Consider the following 22488-nt stretch of genomic DNA (forward strand, 5'->3'; position numbering starts at 1 on the left):
GTTTCTGTTCCTTCTAAAATGTATTGCCTCTTGCTTTATCCCCAAATGACATATTCCATTTCATCAGTCCATTGTGCTAATCTATTTACATGCCCAGCATCAACGTTCATGCAACCCTATAATCCAGATCCTGTATGAATCATCCCTGTTATCTTCCTTTCAACAGTGAACTGGTTATAGTGTCTCCCAAACTAATGGAACCTTTTCAAAGGTGGTCACTTGGGGGTGGGGTGTGGAATGCTAAGTTGCTTTATTTACATAGAATTGTATAGAAATTTGTAACACACAAGTGGGCCATTCGTCTCGGGTGTAAGCTGGCATGTATATACTACACCGTACTTTATCAACATATCCTGTCTCGCTTCCCCTTAATTGCATCCTTTTTATTTGCCATAGCTACTTCAAATGTTGATGAGGCCCATACCCTCTGGAGTAAATTAATTTATTTGCAATCATCTTATATTTATGGTCTCCGGTTTTGGACTCCCCAACAAATTATAACATCTTTTAATGTCAACCTTATCAAACCCCTTCATAATTTTAAAGGCTTCTATCGGGTCCTGGTCTTTTATTTTCTCTAGCCCAACCTACTCGATCTCTTCTGATAGTTCCCCAGTATCCGGCAGCTGATGGGAGTTGTCTATTTCAAATGTGCCGTGTGTATTTTAATATCTGACTGGCTGATTTGAGGTAGTAAAAATTGTCCAAAACCACCAATTTTATTTAATAATTGGAGACATTTTTTTCCTCTTTTGTGCAGCCGCTCCCAGAAAAGTTTGTAGTGAAGGGAGTGGTGGATCGTTTTTCAGAAGACTTTGTGGAGACGCGAAGGAAAGCGCTAGACAAGTTTCTGAAAAGAATCGCGGATCATCCCGTTCTCTCCTTCAATGACCACTTCAATGTTTTTCTTACAGTAAAGGTATGGGGAAAGTTGAAAGTTCTTTGCGTAACAATATTTAAGACCACCACTGAAGTGTGGTTTATTGGGTGTGAAATGTTGGTGCTAACTGGTATGTGATCAGAAAGGTCTGCGCGTGTATACTTAGAACTTAGAACAGCACAGAACAGGCCCTTCGGCCCTCAATCACCCTACTCAAACCCACGTATCCACCCTATACCCGTAACCCAACAATCCCTCCCTCCCTCCCTCCCTCCCTCCCTCCCTCCCTCCCCCTCTCCCCATAGAAGGATAAAGCTGAAGGAAAATGGGTAATGTATTTTGTGCTGAATAAAATGACCCTTTCTGGGTCAAATCCTAAATAAACGAGAAACTAAATGGGAGAGGTTAAGTATCACACTGAAATTAGGGAAATGAGTAGAGTTCAGATCTGATCCTCGCAATGATATCAGGGTGAAGTGGTACAAATGTGCATTCACCACGTTGGGTAGCAAACACAGTCCCAATTTAAACCTACCTCTGGAAGTATGACTGAATTTTTAAGATATCTGTCAAGGGCTAGACAGATGCTGTTGATTATTGGTTTAGCCATGCAGTCATATTACTTTTCGTTTGATATCCTAGCATCCTATTTGGCTGTATCACAGCCTGGTATGGCAACTGCTCGGCCCAACACCGTAAGAAAATACGGTCGTGAACATAGCCCAGTCCATTATACAAAACTGCCTCCCATCCATTGACTGTCTACACCTTGGGAAAGCCAGCAGCATAATCAAAGACCCCTTCCCATCTGGGCTATTCTCTCTTCCAACCTCTTCCAGTGGGCAGGAGGCACAAGTCTGAGAACACCCACTGACAGCTTCTTCCCCTCTGTTACCACACTCCTGAATGACCCTCTTATGGACTGAACTGATCTCTTCACACAGCTTCTCTACTGAGTAGCACTACACTGCATAAGCTTCACCCGATGCTTGTGTCTATGTATTTACATTATGTATTATCGTATGTCCTATGTTTTCTGTCTGGTCTGTATGCAGAACAATACTTTGTACTGAAAAATGAAAATCGCTTATTGTCACAAGTAGGCTACAAATGAAAAGCCCCTAGTCGCCACATTCCGGCGCCTGTTCGGGGAGGTTGGTACCTAGGTACATGTGACAATAAATCAAATGACATGGCAGGAAGGAATGTTTATTGCTTAAGTAAACGTATTCTAAAGTAATACACTTGTATAAACTCGTGCATGAATCTTGTAAACATTTGTGTCTTAATGGGTGGGGTCACTGCAATATGAATCTACCAAATACTGTGGGAGTGTAATTATAGCTTGATAGATTTGAACTCATTCTTTTCAGACCGATTAAAAAGGAACTGTTGCAGATAAGTGTAACTCCTGGCAACAAGAAACTTGTTACAAGAAGCAAAACTTAAGCAAATCGTATTTTTAAAAGAAAATATCCAACATTTTGTACAATTAATCCAGTCTCGTTGAATTTCTTCCAGACTAACATGTAGCCAACTAGTCAGAGAACCAAATAGTTTCCTGCATTCGTATATAAAAGAAAGAAATAGAGGGCAGTTCGAATAACTCCAATAAAATCAAGCGTCTGTACTTGGCATGGCTACAAAGCCATTAAAGCAATCATCTTCATGTAAAAGAATTATGATCCATGTCTTGGACTGTACAAAATGTCATTGCTGTTTCTTGGCAAAGGTTGAATCAGAATCATGTATCCCAATGCACTAACTTCCCTTGGGTCACCAATCCTATCCAAGTATTTGCTTTTCAAAAAGCATGTGCTTAAGTGATGGCTATTCTGTTAACTGTATTTCTCAGGATAACTTGGAAAAAATCTTGATCAGTGGTGCGGATGACACCACTCCCGTATCATCAATGGCTGCCAAAGAATCTTTTCTATCTCAAAGGAGCTAAGGCCCTTGGTTCCTACCTGTGTTCATGTAAAATGATTGAATTTTGGTATGTAGTTGATGCTTAATTCTTGATTCTGTAGTCAAGCAACCCTACTACAAAATTACTAACATCTGACCCTGAGATTTATGACTGGAGCATTTTGGTTGGAGAAACTGGAAAAATGTGCTTAAAACTTGTGATAATTGTTGAACTGTTTGTAATATTGTGCTAAATGGCAAGGATTCAGTTGCTGTTGTGAATTAACCTGACTTATTGCAAGAATCCAAACACTGTAGGGTGGGTATAGAGGGATATGAGCCAAATGCGGGCTTTGTGTTAGAAACTGGGCGGTATGGACAAGCTGGGCCGAAGGGCCTATTTTCATGCTGTAAGCATCTATGACCAGTAGTTGATTACATATTTGCAAGAGATTTTTCTTGTCTTCTTAGTGGTGAAAATCTGGGAGGTGAGAGAGAGTTGTTGAACAGTGGTGGCAAGAGGCTTCAGTTGTTGAGCAATAAGGTTGGAAATGAGTTGGGTGTGCCTCGTCTCCCACTCTGTTTGTTCTCGTTTCCACTTCTGGTCATTGACCAGAGGAAAGAAAGTTCTTGTTTGTCTGCGACGCCAACATCCTATGAATCAATTTGAAAAAAATAATAACTTGGTGTTTTTTTTTGGGTTTCGCTTGTATAGGACCTGAATCCTTATAAAAAGCAAGGTCTAGCTTTTATCACCAAGATGGGGGAGTCTGTGAAATACGTTACTGGAGGTTACAAGTTGAGAAGTCGGCCTGTGGAGTTTGCTGCTATGGGGGATTACTTGGACATGTTCTCGCAGAAGCTGGGAACGATTGACCGGATTGCACAGAGGATAGTCAAAGAGCAAGCTGGTAAGATGCTGAAACCCACCCCTGCCTTGGAACTTAGTTGGATGTAAGGTCTTTCAGCACCAATTTCACGCTGGTTTAATTTTGTGGGAGGGCACTTTTGGTTGGAGTTCCCAAAATAAACACCTTCCTGTCCATTGCTCTTACAGATGAGTGTTTTATCTCAATCATCGAGCATTTGCTATTCAGTGGTAGTTATAGTGATGACGACCTGTTGGCCTCTGATCAGTATCCTAGCTCTTCTGGAAGCTAGCTGCCTTGTCACTTGAAGCCCTATTTGAGAGTAGTGCTGTCACCCAAAATACACCCCATCTTCACTGTAGCATCAACTGAGTTCATTTCTTTTGACTTCGAAACCACCATAAGGTGCATTTTTACACTGCGCTGATTTCGGTAATTCAGTTTCCAATACCGCCTTCAGCAAACATAGTTCGGAATGAGGAATTCTTCACCAGAGTGTCTGACCCAACAGACTGGCGTCAAATGAATGAGTTAGGAGGCAGGGGAGGAACCTGTCGCTGTTCGATTTCAGCCAAACTGTGAATTTCGCAGCTAAACAAATAATCTGTTCACCAAACCCATTTAAATGAGCACCACTATTACACACAGTAAAATCTGTTCATCCTGTGCTCCACAGGTGTGATTGATGGGAGGACATTGCTGAACGGGGCAAGTTACACAAACAAATGAGAGCTTACAGACATGAGCTTGTATGTGAAGGAAGTCATTTGCTCCCAGCCCCACTATCTCCACAGCGTGGAGATTAGTTTTGAATTTAAATTAAGAAATGTAAATTGCCAAAGCATTTTCCTTGTCCTCCAATGTTCTAAAGTGCCTCGTAGCCAGTTAATATTTTTATGATTGCAATCTAACTTGCACACTTTAACCACAAACCGATTAAATAACAATCTGTTTTTAAAATGCAGCATACCCTCAGTGCTGCACCAAGCGGTCAGCTTGGCATAGGTGGGAAAGAATGGGCTTGGGCCTTGACCAATGACCTCACTGAGGTCACAGTACTGTAGAAATCTGATACAAAACCAGAGTAACATTTTATATGGGAAAGGACACATCATAGAATCACTACAGTCCAGAAGAAGGCAGTTTGGCCCATCGACTCTGCACAAACCCTCCTGAAAGAGCACCTTACCTAGGCCACATCCCTGTAATCCCACCCAACCATTGGACACTTGGGGGCAATTTAGCATGGCTAATTCACCTAAACCGCACATCTTTAGGACTGTGGGAGGAAACCAAAGCACCCGGAGGAGAAACACACCGGCACTGGGAGAAAGTGCAAAACTCCCCACAGTCACCAAGATTGGAATTGAGTCCTGGTGCGAGGTGTTAAGGCAGCAGTGCTAACCACTGTGCCACCTTGCCGCAAGCTTTAATCAGAACTGGAAGGTATCAATAAGGAATGCAGTAAGGGAAGGTGGATAGAAAGAGGGAAATATCGTGTACACAAAGCTTGTGGTCTGCTGCACGCGGGTTGTGTTGCGTTACAAGATCTGATCTCGCTTACGACTTATTTCAGATATTCTTGTGCTAATTATTTAGAATACTTGGTGGAGCTTCGAGAGTATGGGCCCATTTATTCCTCCTGGTCTGCTATTGAAGAAGAACTAAACAAGCCCCTCAATGGAGTGTCGAATTGTGTAGGCAGCTGTTGCATAACCCTAGACGACCTATCGGAGGACATGTCTGAAGACTTTCTTCCTGTCCTTCGAGAATATGTACTCTACATCGAATCGATGAAGGTAAGAGAAATTTAATTTCAGCCCTTTTGTTTGGAGCTGCTGGTTGTGATATTTATCCGTGATTTGTATTTTTAATGAACTTTGGAACATCTGTTTGCTTTGCTCCATCAATGAGATACAATTTGTGCTTTATTCCTATTTCATGGAGCGCTCCAAAAGCTGAATGGTCTACTGTAATCCTATACTTTATTCATTTTGTGGGATGTGGGTGTTGGCAGCATTTATTGCCTATCACTGACTGATTTGCCCTTGTCAAAGTGGTGGGTGAGGTACCTTTTAAATAGAACTGAGCGGCTTAAATAGAACTTGAGGGCAGCACGGTAGCATTGTGGATAGCACAATTGCTTCACAGCTCCAGGGTCCCAGGTTCGATTCCAGCTTGGGTCACTGTCTGTGCGGAGTCTGCGCATCCTCCCCGTGTGTGCGTGGGTTTCCTCCGGGTGCTCCGGTTTCCTCCCACAGTCCAAAGATGTGCGGGTTAGGTGGATTGGCCATGATAAATTGCCCTTAGTGTTGGGTGGGGTTACTGAGTTATGGGGATAGGGTGGAGTTTTTGACCTTGGGTAGGCGGTAGGGTGCTCTTTCCAAGAGCCGGTGCAGACTCGATGGGCCGAATGATCTCCTTCTGCACTGTAAATTCTATGTAAAACTTGTGAGGACGTTTCACCGGGTAGTTAAGAGTCAACCACGTTACTGTGGGTCTGGAGTCGCATCTAGGCCAGACTGGATAAGAGTGGCAGACTTTCTTCCCTCAAGGACTTTAATGAACCAGATGAGTTTTGAAGACAATCTGGTCGTTCCATTATTGGCACTAGCTTTTTAATTGCAGATTTTAATTGGTTTTAAATCCCCCAGCTGCCGTGGTGGGATTTGAACTTGCGTCTCTGGATTACTTTTTAATTACTGGCCCAATAACCTAATCGCTCCTACCGGTCAATTCAGGAATATCAACCAACCAACGTCTAACTCAACAAAACAGCCTTGAGAGGGGCAGTAGAATCTGGGAAAATTCTGTTGGTACGTTTCCAGCCCACAAGCCTGACATTTCTCAATTTTGAATGTTCTCTCTTTGCTGCTGCTTTTCTTTCCAAATGTGTCTGGAGCAGTGGTTCTCAACCGTTTCCTTTTACGCAAGCTGGTTTAAACATTTTTTGCATAGCCTATGGCTGAGGAAAGTTGTATACCAGCAGTGGGTATTAACAACGCTGCTATTTCTAATAGTTTATGATGCACACTCCTACATTGTGGATTATATTAACAAGGATGCTTGTGAAGGAAATTACATTGCAAATAATGTAACATCGATTATGATAAGAGCAGCACAGTGGTTAGCACTATTGCTTCACAGCTCCAGGGACCCAGGTTCGATTCCTGGCTTGGATCACTCTGTGGCGTCTGCACGTCACTCCATGTCTGCGTGGATTTCCTCCGGGTGCTCCGGTTTCCTCCCGCAGTCCAAAGATGTGCAAGTTGGGTAGATTGGCCATGATAAATTGCCCTTAGTGCCAAAAAAGGTTAGGTGGGGTTACTGGGTTATGGGGATAGGGTGGAGATGTGGGGTGTTCTTTCCAAGTGTCGGTGCAGACTCGATGGCCCGAATAGCCGCCTCCTGCACTGTAAATTATGTCCTATACAATAACTTGGTATGCTGGTGCTCAATGAAGTCCCAAGCATCAAAATTACTTCTGAATAGGGCAGCACGGTGGCGCAGTGGGTTAGCACTGCGGCCTCGCAGCGCCCAGGTTTGATCCCTGTTCTGGGTCACTGTCTGGTGGAGCTTGCTCATTCTCCCCGTGTTTGCGTGGATTTCGCCCCCACAACCCAGAAATGTGCAAGCTAGGTGGATTGGCCACACTAAATTGCCCCTTAATTGGAAAAAAAAAAGATGAGTTGGGTATTCTAAATTTATTTTAGAAAAAATATTTCTGGATTACAAGCTGATCCTGTAACTCATTCAGAAACTCCACGTGATACACAGTCTATTACACATTTTAAAGAGCTGTCTCGTGTACAAAAGCACCGCAAATGATTGATTTTTGAGCAGTGAATTAGATGTTGAATAAGATGTTAGCTAACGTATTTTCCATGTTACTGGTTCACCGCTGCAGAGTTTAATGCTTTGCATGAAAATTTCAGTTTGACGCTTACATTCCTCGGAGTGCCAGCTGGTCTTGGGTGCATAATTCCTGACTCGTTGGCAGCATCTATCTGGAGAGAGTGATTTATTTGTATGTGCCCCTCTGGAGTGAAAAAGATTTGCACTAATTTGGTAATTACTGCTCAGTAATCAAATTTATGAAGCTTAGCATAACTCGTGTCATTTGTGTTACGGATTACATCGTATGCACCACTGATACTGAGCCTTGGCAAAATGATTGCTGACACGGGGCCAAGATTGAAAGCATGTTTTTTTTTTCATTTTTATTTAGAATGTGCTTCGGAAAAGAGATCAAGTGCAAGCTGAGTACGAGGCCAAACTCGAAACTGCTGCTTATAAGAAAGAAGAAAAGCAAGGCGTGAGTACCCTTCACTATTTAACAGCACAAACATCGATGCCAGTATTTATTTAGCTACTGAGTTATAAAGATCTTGTGTGGTACAATGCTTTGTAAACTATCCTGTCATGCCCCAGTCTGGGCTGAGATCCAGTATCGACGACTGAGATGGGTCTCCTTTCTGTTTAATTCCAAGAACCAGTTCCTAATGGGCCTGTGTTCACAGCACCAGTGTGTCTGATATAAGCATAGATTGACATTGGCTTGCCTTGTGTTTTATTTGGGAGGGGGGGGGTGACGCAATAATATTGTTAGTACTGGGTGTTCTAATACTAGAACATTGAAAAGGAGGAGGACATTTAGCAGCCCCGTGAATCTATTCAACCGTTCAATTAGATCTCCATTTCATTTACTCGGCTCATACATATTTTAAAGTGTTGCCCCATCAAAGGTTTAAAGTGATTTGGACAGATTAAGGTGAACTTTTGCTTTGCAGTCAAGCCGTGTAAGCCTACTTGTCCTTTTAACAATAGATTGACTTTGACAGAGGTGCAAACATTAGAGTAGAGAAATTCTCCAAAATATTATCAGAATAATTAGAATGTTTGCATTCATATTTAATGTGTGGAAGTGTTAAGTTTGTCATGTGTTGTAACTGTGGCTGTCTTTCAACTTCATTGCTGGTGAAGTGAACCTGTTGGATTGCAGTATGTATGGCAAATGTTTTTATTTCTCCCTTGCTACTTGAGAGAATTTAAGCAGGACAGCAAGGTATATTAATTTTAACTGTATGGTAGAAATTTTAAAAATGTTCTCCTTCATAATATCCAGACTCGAGGGCAGCACGGTAGCACTGTGGTTAGCACTGTTGCTTGACAGCACCAGGGACTTCAATTCCCAGCTTGGGTCTCTGCACAGAGTCAGCACATTCTCCCCGTGTCTGCGTGGGTTTCCTCCCACACGTCCCGAAAGACGTGCTTGTTGGGTGAATTAGACATTCTGAATTCTCCCTCAGTGTACCCAAACAGGTGCCGGAATGTGTTGACTATGAGATTTTCACAGTAACATCACTACAGTGTTGATGTACACCTACTTGGTGACAATAATAAAGACTTATTATTATTATTATTATTATTATTATTATTATTATTATTTCTGTAGTGTTTGGATGATCCTTGAACCAATTCAAGTTTAGGATTGCAGACCCGGGGCAGCACGGTGGCCTAGTGGTTAGCACAGCTGCCTCACGGCGCTGAGGTCCCAGGTTCGATCCCGGCTCTGGGTCACTGTCCGTGTGGAGTTTGCACATTCTCCCCGTGTCTGCGTGGGTTTCGCCCTCACAACCCAAAAATGTGCAGAGTACGTGGATTGGCCACACTAAATTGCCCCTTAATTGGAAAAAATAATTGGATAATCTAAATTTATAAAAAAAAGGATTGCAGACCCATTGCACTGAGTGACTCTTTAAACTGACCACTGAAATGTCCTTGTCATTCATAGAATCAGAATGAGGCCATTCAACCCATTGAGTCTGCACCGGCCCTTGGAAAGAGCACCCCACACCCCTATCCCTGTAACCCAATAACTGGACCCAACTTCTTGGACACTTAAGGGGCAATTTAGCATAACCAGTCCACCTAACCTGCACATACATCTTTGGATTGTGGGAGGAAGCCGGAGCACCCGGAGGAAACCCACGCACACACGGGGAGAAAGTGCAAACTCCGCACACGTTCACCCAAGGGCGGAATTGAACACGGGCCACTGGAGCTGTCAGGCAGCAGTGCTAACCACTGTGCCACCATGCCACCCGGCTCAAGAACAATTGGGGATGAGCAATAAATGCTGGCCCTGCCGGCGACACTCCCATCCCAAGGGCGAATTTTTAAAATTTGTGTCATCACTATAAAGCCCGCCTACGTAAGCTTCTACCTGAGCTCGTTTGATGCTGAAACCCTGATCCGTGCTTGTTACCTCTGGACCCAGCACGTTCCCATCTTCTAACTTGTGGGCACCCAAAACTCTGTTGTTCTCACTCGCACCAAGTTTCATTTATCCATCGCCACTGATTGTTGACCCACATTGATTACCTTTTATTGTCATTCTTCTTGTGTCCTTGACCCCGCCCATCTAAGCCCTAAACTCTCGAGTAAATATATGCTCTACCCCAATTCTGACATCGTCTCCATTCCCTATATTAATGTTTCCACCTGCGGTTTTACATGCCTTTAGCTGCTTGGGTTCTAAGCTCTAAAATTCTTTCCCAAACCCCTCTGATTCTCTCCCCTTTCTGCTTTTTAGGATGGTAGTTTTTGATACCTCTTTGGCCTACCATTCAACCATCTGTCCTGATATCTGAGTTTTGCTGACTAATTCTGTTCCATGATGCTCCTCAAGCACCTTGAGATGATTTATTATATTAAAGGTGCTAAATTAATACAAGCTATTCATAGCATTTTTCAAAAGAAACCTTGCATTATTTATGCTCTGATGTTTAGCTCGAGAGCAGTCACAATCTTTTATTTAATACTGTGGTTGCTCTTGGCAAGAGGTACTTGTCCTGAAACATGAACTGTTTTGGAAACAAGAAAAACTTGAGCAAGTCTGTCGTCTTCCATTTCTGACCGTTTCAGATGTTCAAATTCACATTTGCACCCCAAAGCCTCTGCAGCAGGGTCCTACTCTGATAAGTGTATGCCAAGTCTTTGTGAATCTTCGCTTGATGTGCACTCGATTAGGCTGGAGAGGCAACTCTCATTCTGACCTTTTTTTTTAAACAAAGACTTGGGTACAGGTTACTCCCAGCTTTCCTGCAGGCTCACTTCTCCGCCACGTTGCAACTTTGTGTCTTTGGGAAATAGTTCCACTGTGCCTGAGGACCCCATTAGCAAGGCCTACCTCGACAAGTTCTTGTTAAATCTCAAGACTCCTGTCTGTTCCGTTGTCGTCTTTTCGATAGAGAACCAGCTCTCACCAGCATCCTGCTTGATTGCTAACGCAACAGCGGTTCGCCGATCTTCCCAATAAGGGATATACTTATTGGGGCTGGTTTAGCGCAGTGGGCTAAACAGCTGACTTGTAATGCAGAACAAGGCCAGCAGCGCGGGTTCAATTCCCGTACCAGCCTCCTTGAACAAGCACTGGAACGTGGCGACTAGGGGCTTTTCACAGTAACTTCATTGAAGCGTACTTGTGACAATAAGCGATTATTATACTGTTTCTCTGTGTCTGTTTCTCCCCCCCCCCCCTCCAAAAACAAGCTGTCCGTTTTCTGGTGACAAGGTGTGAAAATGGTCAGTTGATTTTTCAATAGATTTTGGTTTGGGGTTTATTTTTCCCATGCCACGTGGCCCTGTCTCCAGGAAGAGATTTATCGTGACCACCACTATCCCAGAGCATTGTTTTGCCTTTCAGGTTGAAGGGTTCATTTTTAAACATCTTGTAAAGCCCCACATTTATAACAATATGGAAGATGCTGCTCAGTGTACGCAAGTGCGTTTGAGACATTCTATCTCAATGGCCTGGCCGGAGGTAGGCAAGGATAGGATGAAAGCAACCACTAATATACGGATCTGGTACTTGATTCCAGCAGGATCACAACATAGAACAACATAGAACATGAGCATACAGTGCAGAAGGAATTTCCAGTCATTTTACAATGAATGTATTTTGTTTGGGAGTTGGCACCTTCTGTTGAGATGCAACGTGCCAACAGCTTCTCGGGCAATTAAAGATGGGCCACAAATCTGGCTGCCAGTGATGCCCGTATCCATGAAAAAGAAATGATTGAAGTGCTCAAACTCTGAGAGCTGAGCTATGACGGGGCATTCCAACTCGCTTTTCAATTAAACATGAAAGGGATATTTTGATCCAGGAAACCCATTCCTTCCACAGACCTGGTGCAAGTTGGTCCGCGTTGGACAGTTGATTTCCCCTGAGGGCGGTGCCCACAGTAGAGGCAAGTATTACCGAACAATCTTCCCTAGGTTCAGGAAAAGTTACCGAAGCCATTTAACCCAAAGCTGAAAAGAATGAATTTTAGTGAGACTTCCCAATCGCTTTTCCAGCTTCATAGCCTTATTTACATAGCCTTATTTACATAGCCTTATTTACATAGCCTTATTTAAAACCCATTAGCTGGATGCCTGAAGCAGGAATTGTCTTCGAGATCCTGCTGTTCGCTGAGGGTTATTTTGATTATGCACTACCTGGAGTTACAGTGCAAGTTCCTTCTGTAATGAGTGTAGTGCAACTTGGCACAGACCATTAGGCTGGTGCAGCTATGGAACTGTTTTGGTATTAAGCTGCCGTAGTATCCTTTTTGTTTGACATGGGGATTTGAGGCGATCTCACCTTAAATGGAGACCAATCAATACGTAACACATCTGAAAGTCACAACATATAAGGCAGCGCGATTGGATGCGCAGGTTGTAAAGAGTCTAGCCTGGGGAAATGTTTCCCACTCAACAGAAACATGTGATTTTATAACGAAAGAACTCCCATCATGAACTTCCAAAATTGAAGACTGACTGGATCGATTTAATTGCAAATATTATCTGCATTTGATTAAATGGTGTGGGGCCAAATTCTTTGATGCAGCCAGGATATGATTTCAATATTCATTAATAACTACACGGATGTCTGCCCTTTTTAGATTTTACACACGAACCTAGGGTAATACTGACCTCTAGAGGACACATGTGCAAGTGCAACCTTTACGTGCCCGATCCAAGTGGAGCTGACACCACGAATGGAGCTGGCACAGTCGAACTTGCTTAAGGAATAACTGATCAATTATAAAACGTTTGAGAATAGCATTTCCCTGCACAAATCCCTTTCACTATTTTGTCCATCCACTGATATCCCCCATTAAATAATGGTTAAATGAATCATACGAATGTATTGCAGAAGTCTGGATTCATTTGTTGAAGTGTTCATTTTATTCAAGCTGAACCCTCTTTGCAAAACAGTTTGTTAATTTTTCCTACAAGCTGTTTTACATTTGGAATGAAAATTGCCGTGGTAGCCGATTCAGTGATGTTTCAATGTCTTGTTCACCTTGCTAGGTGCGAAGACTTGAGCACTTTGGCTGTCCGTATGAAAACCTCTTTGGGTGTGCAAATCAATCTACCAGGTGCTAATGCTCCTGTCCTCTGCATGTAACTTTTGCATCTTTTGGTTTAATAAGAAGTTGTATTCATACAGCACTTTTTGGATAGCAAAATCTCCTAATGTGCTTCAGTGAAATGGAAGCAGAAAATGCAGGAAATACTGAGTGGGTCTGGCAGTACAAGTGGCAGAGAGAGAAACAGAGTTAACATTTCATTATAACTCTGTTAACTACATTCCTCTCTCTCCTCGTGGGTGTTGCCAGACCTGAGTCTTTTCACACTATCAGTTTTTGACCATTGCATTAACCAACTGTTTCTACATACAAACTAGCCGATATCTTCAATGCTACATCTCTTGATGTTGAATGAAAACCTGTAATTTTTCTGTGTAGCTGGGGTCGGCAAAAATGTTCTGAAGTGTAAACCAGGGAATGCTGGTAATGGGCAGCGCAATTCTCCACTGCAAGGTTTACAAATTGGGAGTTACACAAGTTGATAGCTTAAAAAGTGCCAATATTTTTAAGGGATTCACTTGTTTGATGTTCTGAATGAGATAGAATAGTTAGGATGAATGAGGCTTGTACCAATCTGACAACTCCAGTTTAGACCACGGATGCCATTGGTAGTAATTCTTGTACGGCTGAATGTTCGGAAGCATTATTTTGATTGCTATTGCGTTATGCAGTGCGCGCGTCTTGTCCATCAAAAGAGCAACCTTGAGTCCATTGCATTGTTCCAACGGGTATTCTGCCCTGAATTAGTGTGCTCTGCGTCGTCTGCTGGTCCGTCTCCTCCTTCTGGCCTGTTTAAATATAGGCATTCTGTGGTTAGATCTTACGCTGTTTTTCTTTTTCTTTTCTTAGATCTAGAGAAATGTTGCCCATTTAGTAGTGGGGGGAGGGGGGAGTCCAGTCAGGCATGCTGTTCATAATGGAAGGGTGAGTTTTTTTGTATTTTTTTGAAGAGAACGTGATCGATTTTTAATGTTTGCCAAATGGCTTAACTGGAAGAGTAATTTAAATTGTGCCAATTCTCTCCAAAGACTTCCTAAAGTGTGGTGCCCAGAACTGGACACCATACTCCAGCTGAGGCCACACTAGTGTTTGGAATTGTGCCCTTTTACATTGTATCCTAATTTTCTTCCCACATTTCACCACAATGAATTCCATCTGCAACCTGTCCACTAATTCCACCAACTTGTCTGTCCTAAAAGTGGCAATTTAGCGTGGCCAATCCACCTACCCTGCACATCTTTGGGTTTGGGGGGGGGGGGGAGAAACGCAGGGAGAATGTGCAAATTCCACACGGAAGTGACCCAGGGCTGGGATCAAATCCGGGTCCTCTGTGTCGTAAGGCAGCAGTGCTAACCACTGCACCACCATGCCGCCTGTCTCTGACCTCTTGAAGTTCTCCATTACCCTCCGCAACCGGTATGCAATGCTTCCATATTTCGTATCATCTGCAAATCTCGAAATTGTGCCCTGTGTACCAACGTCTACGTCATTAATATCCAACAGAACAGCACGGGTCCCAAAACCGGCCCCATGAAACTCCACGACCAACCTTCTTCCTCCCAGTGTGTGAAACATCCGTTAACCCCTATTCCCGGTTTCCTTTCACTCTGCTAATTTGTTCCGCCAGTCCCTATTTATTCCAAATGTAGTTTGATGTACCTATCCTTCGAATTGGTGGTCAGTGTTGGCTACTGATACTGGGCTGCCAGCTGCATATAATTTGAAAAATATAGGAAACAATGTATAATCTTTATTTTTTTAAATATTCAAAGACGCCCACAAACGTTGAAAAGTGCCAGGACCGTGTGGAGTGCTTCAATGCTGATCTGAAGGCAGACTGGGATCGATGGCAAAGCAACAAGAGACAGGACTTTCGGCAGTTGCTGATGGGAATGGCAGACAAGAACATCCAGTATTATGAGAAGGTATAGTTTTGTTTTTTAAATTGGACTGTTAGTTGAGCGATATCTGTGTACACGTGCTCTGTTACCCTATCACACTGTGGAACTTTTATTATCGTTTCACTTTGTTTTGCTGGAGTTTTGGGGCACTGGTCAGAAGCTGTAGCGCTTGGCACAAGCTGATTATTAACAGGATGCTACTGCATTGTGCTTCAGGGTATAATCCACACTTGTGGTTGCCCATGCATGTAAGGGCGCACGTCTAATGCCACTCCGGTATCCGCTGGCTCTTTCAGCTGCCCTTCCGGCAACCTTCAAATTACAGCTGTGCTGTTACGGTGTGATCTTGGGATAGCACATTTCCACACTGGAGCAGGAACTCTTCCCACAAAAAGCTGTTGAAGCTGCTGGACAATTGAAAAATCTCCAATAGCTTTCCTTTAACTTCGTCTGGGGTATAAAGGAATATGGTTTCGGCCAGTAGCTTTGAAAATAAGTCCTTAAAGTGTGGTGCATAGAATGTTTTGATTGAATTTTGAATACCAGCAAAGTGAAGAATAGAATGGGTCAGTCGGTGGCATTGTCCTTGCTTCACCATTTGAGGAGAGAGAACTTGCAAAGACCTGCTTGGATTTTACATGCACTGCAGTGCTTTGTGCCAAATCTGTCTCAACAAGAGTGTCCTCTGCTCCACCAATGATGCTCTTCCATTGCGCAGATAGTGGGTGGCACGGTAGCATAGTGTTCAGCACAATTGCTTCATAGGGTCCCAGGTTCGATTCCTGGCTTGGGTCACTGTCTGTGCAGAGTCTCACGTTCTCCATGTGCCTGCGTGGGTTTGCTCCGGTTTCCTCCCACAGTCCAAAGATGTGCAGGTTAGGTGGATTGGCTATGCTAAATTGCCCTTGGTGTCCAAAATTACCCTTAGTGTCGGGTGGGGTTACTGGGTTATGGGTGGAGGTGTGGGCTTGGGTAGGGTGCTCTTTCCAGGAGCCGGTACAGACTCTATAGGCCAAATGGCCTCCTTCTGCACTGTAAATTCTATGAGACCCGGTTTTAAATTCCACGCCAATGGTGGCCGTGTTTCAGCTACCTAGTTCTGGATTTCATTCCCCAAGCTTTTATACCTCCTCTTTTCGGCATAGTGTTTAAGAGCAGGGAGGTTATGCTGGAACTGTATAAAAGGTTGGTTAGACCGCAGCTAGAGTATTGTGTGCAGTTCTGGAATTGGAGGAATGTGACTGAGCTGAATAAAATTGAGAGGCATAGATGGAGTAGACAGGAAGAAACATTTCCCCTTGGTGGAGGGATCAATGACCAGGGGGCATAGATTAAGGTAAGGGGCAGGAGAGGGGATTTGAGGAAAAACGTTTTCACCCAGAGGTTGTTGGGAGCCTGGAACTCGCTGCTTTGAAAGGTGGGGGAGGCACGGTATTTAGACTTGCCCTTATTATGCCAAGGCTTGCAAGATTATGTGCCAAGTGCTTGAAATTGGGGTGAGAATAATTAGGTGACTTTTGACCCATGCAGATGCGATGGGCCAAAGGGCCTTTTTCTGTGCTGTAAATATCTATAATTTTGTTACTTAAAATCTACCTCTTGGACCAAGCTTTTAATCATCTGTCCTAATAGTCTTGGCCTAGTAACTCCTGTGAAGTGCTTTGCTCTGTTTTTTAAAAAAAAAATGTATTTTATTACAAACATGCATCAAAGCATACATATTGTTGAAAGGGGTAACTGGCCCGAACTTGATTTTGCCCCCAGGACCAATTTTATGGTAATTGGCAAAATAAAAATTCGAGAGGAACCCGAGGAAAGACTTTCTTGCCCCAAATTGTTGTGCTGTGGAATGCATTGCCTGAAGAGAAGCAGATTGAATAGTAATTTTCAAAATGAAATGAGATATCTCAAAATTGTGCAACTCAGAAGGAGGCCATTCTGCCCCTGTGTCTGTGCTGGCTCTCTTTAGAAGCAATTAACCGACTGCCACTTCCCCCCCCCCCCCCCCCCCCCATAGCTTTCCCTCCACGTTCTTCTTTTCAGGATCACAATCCGATAGCCTCCTGATTGAACCCGCCCCTCTTGCATGCTTTCCAGATCCTAATTACTCGCTGTATAAATGCTTTTCCCTCATTTTGCCATTGTTTCTTTTTAGTTTTCAATTTATTGTCAAGTGTCCGGAGGTACAGTGAAGAGTATTGTTCTGTGTACAGTCCAGGCAGATTGTTCTATACATGATTTGCTGCACTATGAATCCTCTTTCTCCCCTGATTTTTATTCCAAACCTGTGACCTCTGCCATCAAGGAGGGCGAGGGTTGCAGGTACATGGGAACACATTTTTGTAAGTTCTTCTCCAAGTTACACCCTATACTGAATTGGGACTTTATTGACATTCCTTCATTGCTGCTGGGTCACAATCCTGGTCCTCCTTCCTAACAGCACTGTGGGTCTATCTACACTACATGGACTGCAGTGGTTCCAGAAGGCAGCTCAGCACCACCATCTTGAGGGCAGTTAGGGGCGGGCAATTAAAATGCTGGCCGGGCCAGCGATACTCAAGTCTCATGAAAGAATAATTGGAAAATCTTCGATGCCCATCTCCGAGAGGCCAGTCCAGGTTGTCCATATATGCCATCTCTAGTTGTGTCTGGTGTATGTTTTCAGGTGCTTTGCTTTGCATTAGCTCTTTTTCCAGACACACTCCTCCTGCTCCCATCATCTGCCCAAAATCTGAGCTTCCTTAATATCACTGCTTCAAATGAGTTCCTCTTACACCCAGCGTTTCATGAGCACCCACTTGGTCGTCCGATTTCGAACACCTCTATCAAATCGCCCCTCAACCTTTTTCTTTCTATCAGGAAACGTGTCGCTACTTCTTCAATTCTACATCCCTAAAACCAATTCCATGAATCTTTTATGTACTGTCTCTATTCCCTTGATATCTTAAAAGTGTGGCATTTAATTCAATATTTTTCCCTCCTTTTTAAATGTGGTAATGCTGTGATGAATCTGTTCTGGTTGGCTGATGTTTACATTTTGTAATTTTATTTTGCAGTGCCTGGCAGCGTGGGAATCGGTTATTCCCCTCCTACAGGAGAAGCTGGAAGTGAAAAGCGAGAGCCACTCGTAGCTGCTTCTTGTGTTACTCACTGGCTGTTTTTCCTTCTTGCCCAGTTCATATTGCTGGAATATTGCACTTTGGGGGGGGGGGGGGAAAGAGGAACATCAAAGACAGTTTTGTATGTAACTGCACATCAGTAGAATGTTGGACACTTGGACCGTCCGCTGAAGGTGTGCCCTCTGTTCAGTGAAGGTGTATTTCTTTTGTCCGTGTGGTGTTAACTAACAATTCACGTTCAGAGGTCTGCTGAGTACTCAATGGAGAGGGATATAACTTGAGGCCCTTTGCCTGATTGACGTCATTGATTGTACTCCCATGTGCTGTAAAATTTTTTTTTTTTTAAAAACACTTTTGTTACATGTAAGTAGTCCTGGATGTTTTTGAGACATTTTGATAGATGCTTTGATGCATCCTATTTAACCCATCGAGCGCAATCGGGTGTGGACTGGTATTCTTGTGAGCTTTGAGATTGGACTAAGCTTGTCTGCAGAAGAGCTCCAATCATTGATTGGCAGAGATGCTGAGGTCTCAGGCAAAAGGGAAGAAAAGGAAAATAGTTAAGATGTAAATTATCTTCATAATTATAGTCAAAAAATGTTTTTTTTTTTTAAAAGTCTTGGTTCGTTGTACATGCTACAGCGACCATAGTAGCAAAGTGCTAAATAATCCAGAGAGTACTTTCTAGCACAGTATTGGTGAAACCTTTTTGAGACTTGGCATCAATTGACCATGGGCAGCATTCCTTTTTTTGAAGTTTATTATGTACGCTTATCACTTCTGATCATTTGTAAAGTACTGTATCCTCCACCCATTATCAGACCATTGTCTAATTTATGTATATTTTTCCTAATCGATTTGCCAAGTTTTTATTTTCACTTTTTTTTTGTAAAATTTGACATTTTCATGTGGTATCTTTATCTATGTAATGTGTTTAGTCTAAAAAAAAATGAAGTTGGTTTATAAAATCATGCCCTATGATAAAAGCTTTCAAGGCAAGGCAGGCAGAGATGATATCGCTCATTTGCCTCCGTCCTCGCTGTTGAGATTTGTTTGTATGTATGTGAAATAAGTGAGTACTCTAGATATTTAATTAAAGACAGGTGTGATATTGTTAGCTACCAGATCACCCAGGGAACAAACAGTAACTGAATTGTGAGTATACAAAGTGCCTTTGTTGCATGAAATATTTTGTACAAACTAATTTAAGTGTTGATTTTGGACTAAATGGTGAGCCACCCAAGCTGCTATCTTTCCATGGCCGCAGTGCACTAAAAAGAAGTTGCTAAGGTGCATGGTTACATTGCTGCTTTCTTGCCTCCTGTAACATCATCACATGGGTCATTTTCCCACTAAGGTCTTTTTTTTCTTTTGAGCATCTGTCTCTTTGGAGATGATGATCATCGCGTAAATATTTTATAAACAAAGCCTTGGATTTTGCTCTTGGAAGCACCATGCTGAATGAACACTAATGTTAGATTTGACAGACCACTATTTGCAGCTTTGAGTGCAGTGTAATTTTGCTCCATGGTATTTTATTCCGAGGACCAAGTTGGGCATCTGATAACCCTGGCTTGATTTACCAGCATTTTGAAGAATTGCATTTGACCAGACCACCTGAAATTAAAACGCGAGAAGATCGGGCTCCTAATTCAAGAAACCAAGAGACTAATTTTAAGTCTTTTTCTTTTTAAAATTTGTGCTCTGGCAGGTTTTGACACGGAGAAAGTTTCCAAGAGTGAAGACATTTGGCTGTCTGTTTAATGCTTGCATTGAACTGCTGAAAAGAAGTAGTGCTTGGGTGGAAACATTCCATCCCTTCCTCATTTGAGGTGTCTGGGTTCGTCTGCAGTTTACTAGTTCAATTTAAATTGGAATGCCTTCAATTCAAAATTGGTGTTTCTCATTCAAAACTCAAGTGAGATTTTTCTAGTCCACACGTGTGCTAACTTCTGGAGTCCGAGTCAGCTGAGGAAAAACACAGATTTCAAAATAATCTGAATTAATACTTGTGGTTTCAGGGAAGGAACAAACCTTTTTGGGCGAATGAGTACTACCTGCGTGTATTCGTACTACCTGCGTGTATTCAGAGTGACTGCTTTTGTGGCACATTGTGAATCACTTGGGTACATGGCAAACTTTATATTTAAAAAAAATATTCTGAACCTGAAGATTAATCATTGTGCTGTGACATAATTTATCACAGTTCATAGGTGATGACTTGCTTAAAGTGCCAAAACTTTAATGCATTTTCTCAAAGATATTGGTAAATGTTCTACACTAAGAAACCCAGATTTCGTCAAATGGGCAACCTTTCAGCAAATTAGTGTGGAGCGAACAAAACACTGGAAGCCATTTGAAAATGATGCGCATGGCATAAGTGCTATCGGCGAATAGCAATGTATGCGGTGCCCTGAATCATTCCTTCTCATTGGTTTTTCCTGGTGCTAACTTCTGGGATGTGTTAATCTTTTGTGTTAAGAGTTATAACTAAAACTGTAATGGCCTACACACTATTGGTGAGCACTTTGAATGGGTATACACTTGTTCATCAAAGAACAAATTCCACTGCGGTATTCAATAATTGACAGGGTTGCATACTGTTGATTAGTGTCCTTATGGTGATGTGGCTGTTTTCACCAGCTAGGATATGTGTGTAAAACAATTAATGGAACTAGCTTATCAGGGAGATGACAAAGTATTGGTCATCTTTTTCACCATTAACGTTTTGACACTAATAGGTGGCGACGATCTAGTCGACCAGTTCCATTGTATTAAAACGTACCTGTGCATTCAGAAATCTCTCATAGTAGTGTGGGTCATTACAGTTTTACAAAACAGTTGCTAGATGCGAGGTACCAATATTTTGTTTAACCGCATCGGTGTTAAAGCTTCTGATGGATCTTGGGTTAATTGAAGAGATTGTAATCCTCAATTTCTGTTTGAGGAAAGGTGGATTTGTTTACTGTGAACCTTAAAAGCATGAAGCTTTGAAATAAATCATGAAGGAGTTAGTAGCTGGTAAAATCAGTGTGGATTATTTAATGTTGTACCCTTTCCCTAACACAAGTTTGGTGCTATGCGAATGCCAACGATTCTTGCAATCCAACTTGTACCTGTGGATTTTGTTTTTTGAACACTATTGAATAAACACTTGGGTAAATTATTTGCATTCAAATCGTGTATTGTTACCATTATTCTTATGGAGTGTAGGTTCAGGAATGGGTATTTCTTTACGTCCACGCACTAATTTAGTCTTCCCCTTGGAATGAGATGTACTAATTAAAAGGGGAGGGTAACTTGACATCAGCACTGTTGGATGTTAACACAGCCAGAAAACTGATGCACCTCATGCATGTAAACCATCGGTCGACACCAGAGAAAGTAGTCACAATCATTTGGTATGAGTTATTTGTAGGATTGTAATGGGGATCTTTTACATGTCCGTTTTACTTAAATGTCATTTATTTGCAAGTTTAGTTTTGGGGGCCTTGGTTGTGGTTTAAAATGGTGCAAATCTTGGAGGTCATCAGCATTCACATTGGATATATTAAAGGCACTCCAAGACGACCAATTGATTAAAGGAAACTTTTCTGTCTGCTGTGTGGGTTTGGAGTGTATCCCCGTAGTATGCTTCTGCTACACTTGGCTGACTTGTCTTTTTTCTTCTTCTATGGCATGTGGTTGTTTCTGAAGGCCAGCATTTGCCCATCCCTAAAAGCCCTTTCATGTAGTGGCTTGTTTGGCCATTTAAGAGGGGCAGTTAAGAGTCAACCACATTTAGGGGCGGCACAGTGGTTAGCCGTGGGACTGCGGCGCTGAGGACCCGGGTTTGAATCCCGGCCCTGGGTCACTGTCCGTGTGGAGTTTGCGCATTCTCCCTGTGTCTGCGTGGGTTTCGCCCCCACAACCCAAAGATGTGCTGCTCAGGTGGATTGGCCACGCTATTGGAAAAAAAATAATTGGGTACTTTTTAAAGTCAACCACATTTTTATGGAACTGGAGTTGCACGTGTACCAGACCAGGTAAAGATGGGGGACATTCTTTCCTGAAACTCCTTTCATGAGCCTAATGGGTGTTTTGAGTCGATTGTTTCATAAATTCTGGACTAGTTTTCATCAATTTGGATTTCAATTCCACTGGCTGCCATTTTGTGATTTGATCCTGTGCCCCCAGAGGGTAAGTCATACCAGTCCAATTACATGACCACTATGCCACCTTCTCCCAACGCAGGTGAGCTACTGTGTGTGTGTGCGTGCGTGCTGCGTAATGGGGCTAGTCTGCAGTGATTGGTCCCCATTTCCCCCCTTTCTGCAGAAAATCTGTCCATGTGCAGAATCCCGCGCTTCACCTGTAACCGAGCACTTGATTAATGTTGGCGAGGAGAATGCC

General features: G+C 42.8%; 1 protein-coding gene across 2 annotated transcripts in view; it reads left to right on the forward strand.

Annotated features, from left to right (window-relative positions):
* The window catches only part of snx30 (sorting nexin family member 30), a 216699-nt gene extending 195425 nt beyond the window's left edge, over positions 1–21274 (forward strand). For both annotated transcript variants that reach the window (XM_038804187.1, XM_038804188.1), the window contains exons 4-9: positions 761–919; positions 3504–3699; positions 5257–5456; positions 7886–7972; positions 14849–15001; positions 18034–21274. In XM_038804187.1, coding sequence (XP_038660115.1) covers positions 761–919; positions 3504–3699; positions 5257–5456; positions 7886–7972; positions 14849–15001; positions 18034–18108 — 870 coding nt within the window. In that variant the 3' untranslated portion in view covers positions 18109–21274. The remainder of the gene's footprint in view (positions 1–760; positions 920–3503; positions 3700–5256; positions 5457–7885; positions 7973–14848; positions 15002–18033) is intronic.
* Positions 21275–22488: the final 1214 nt, after the last annotated feature.

The sequence above is a fragment of the Scyliorhinus canicula genome, chromosome 8 (genome assembly GCF_902713615.1).
Source record: "Scyliorhinus canicula chromosome 8, sScyCan1.1, whole genome shotgun sequence".
NCBI lineage: Eukaryota > Metazoa > Chordata > Chondrichthyes > Carcharhiniformes > Scyliorhinidae > Scyliorhinus > Scyliorhinus canicula.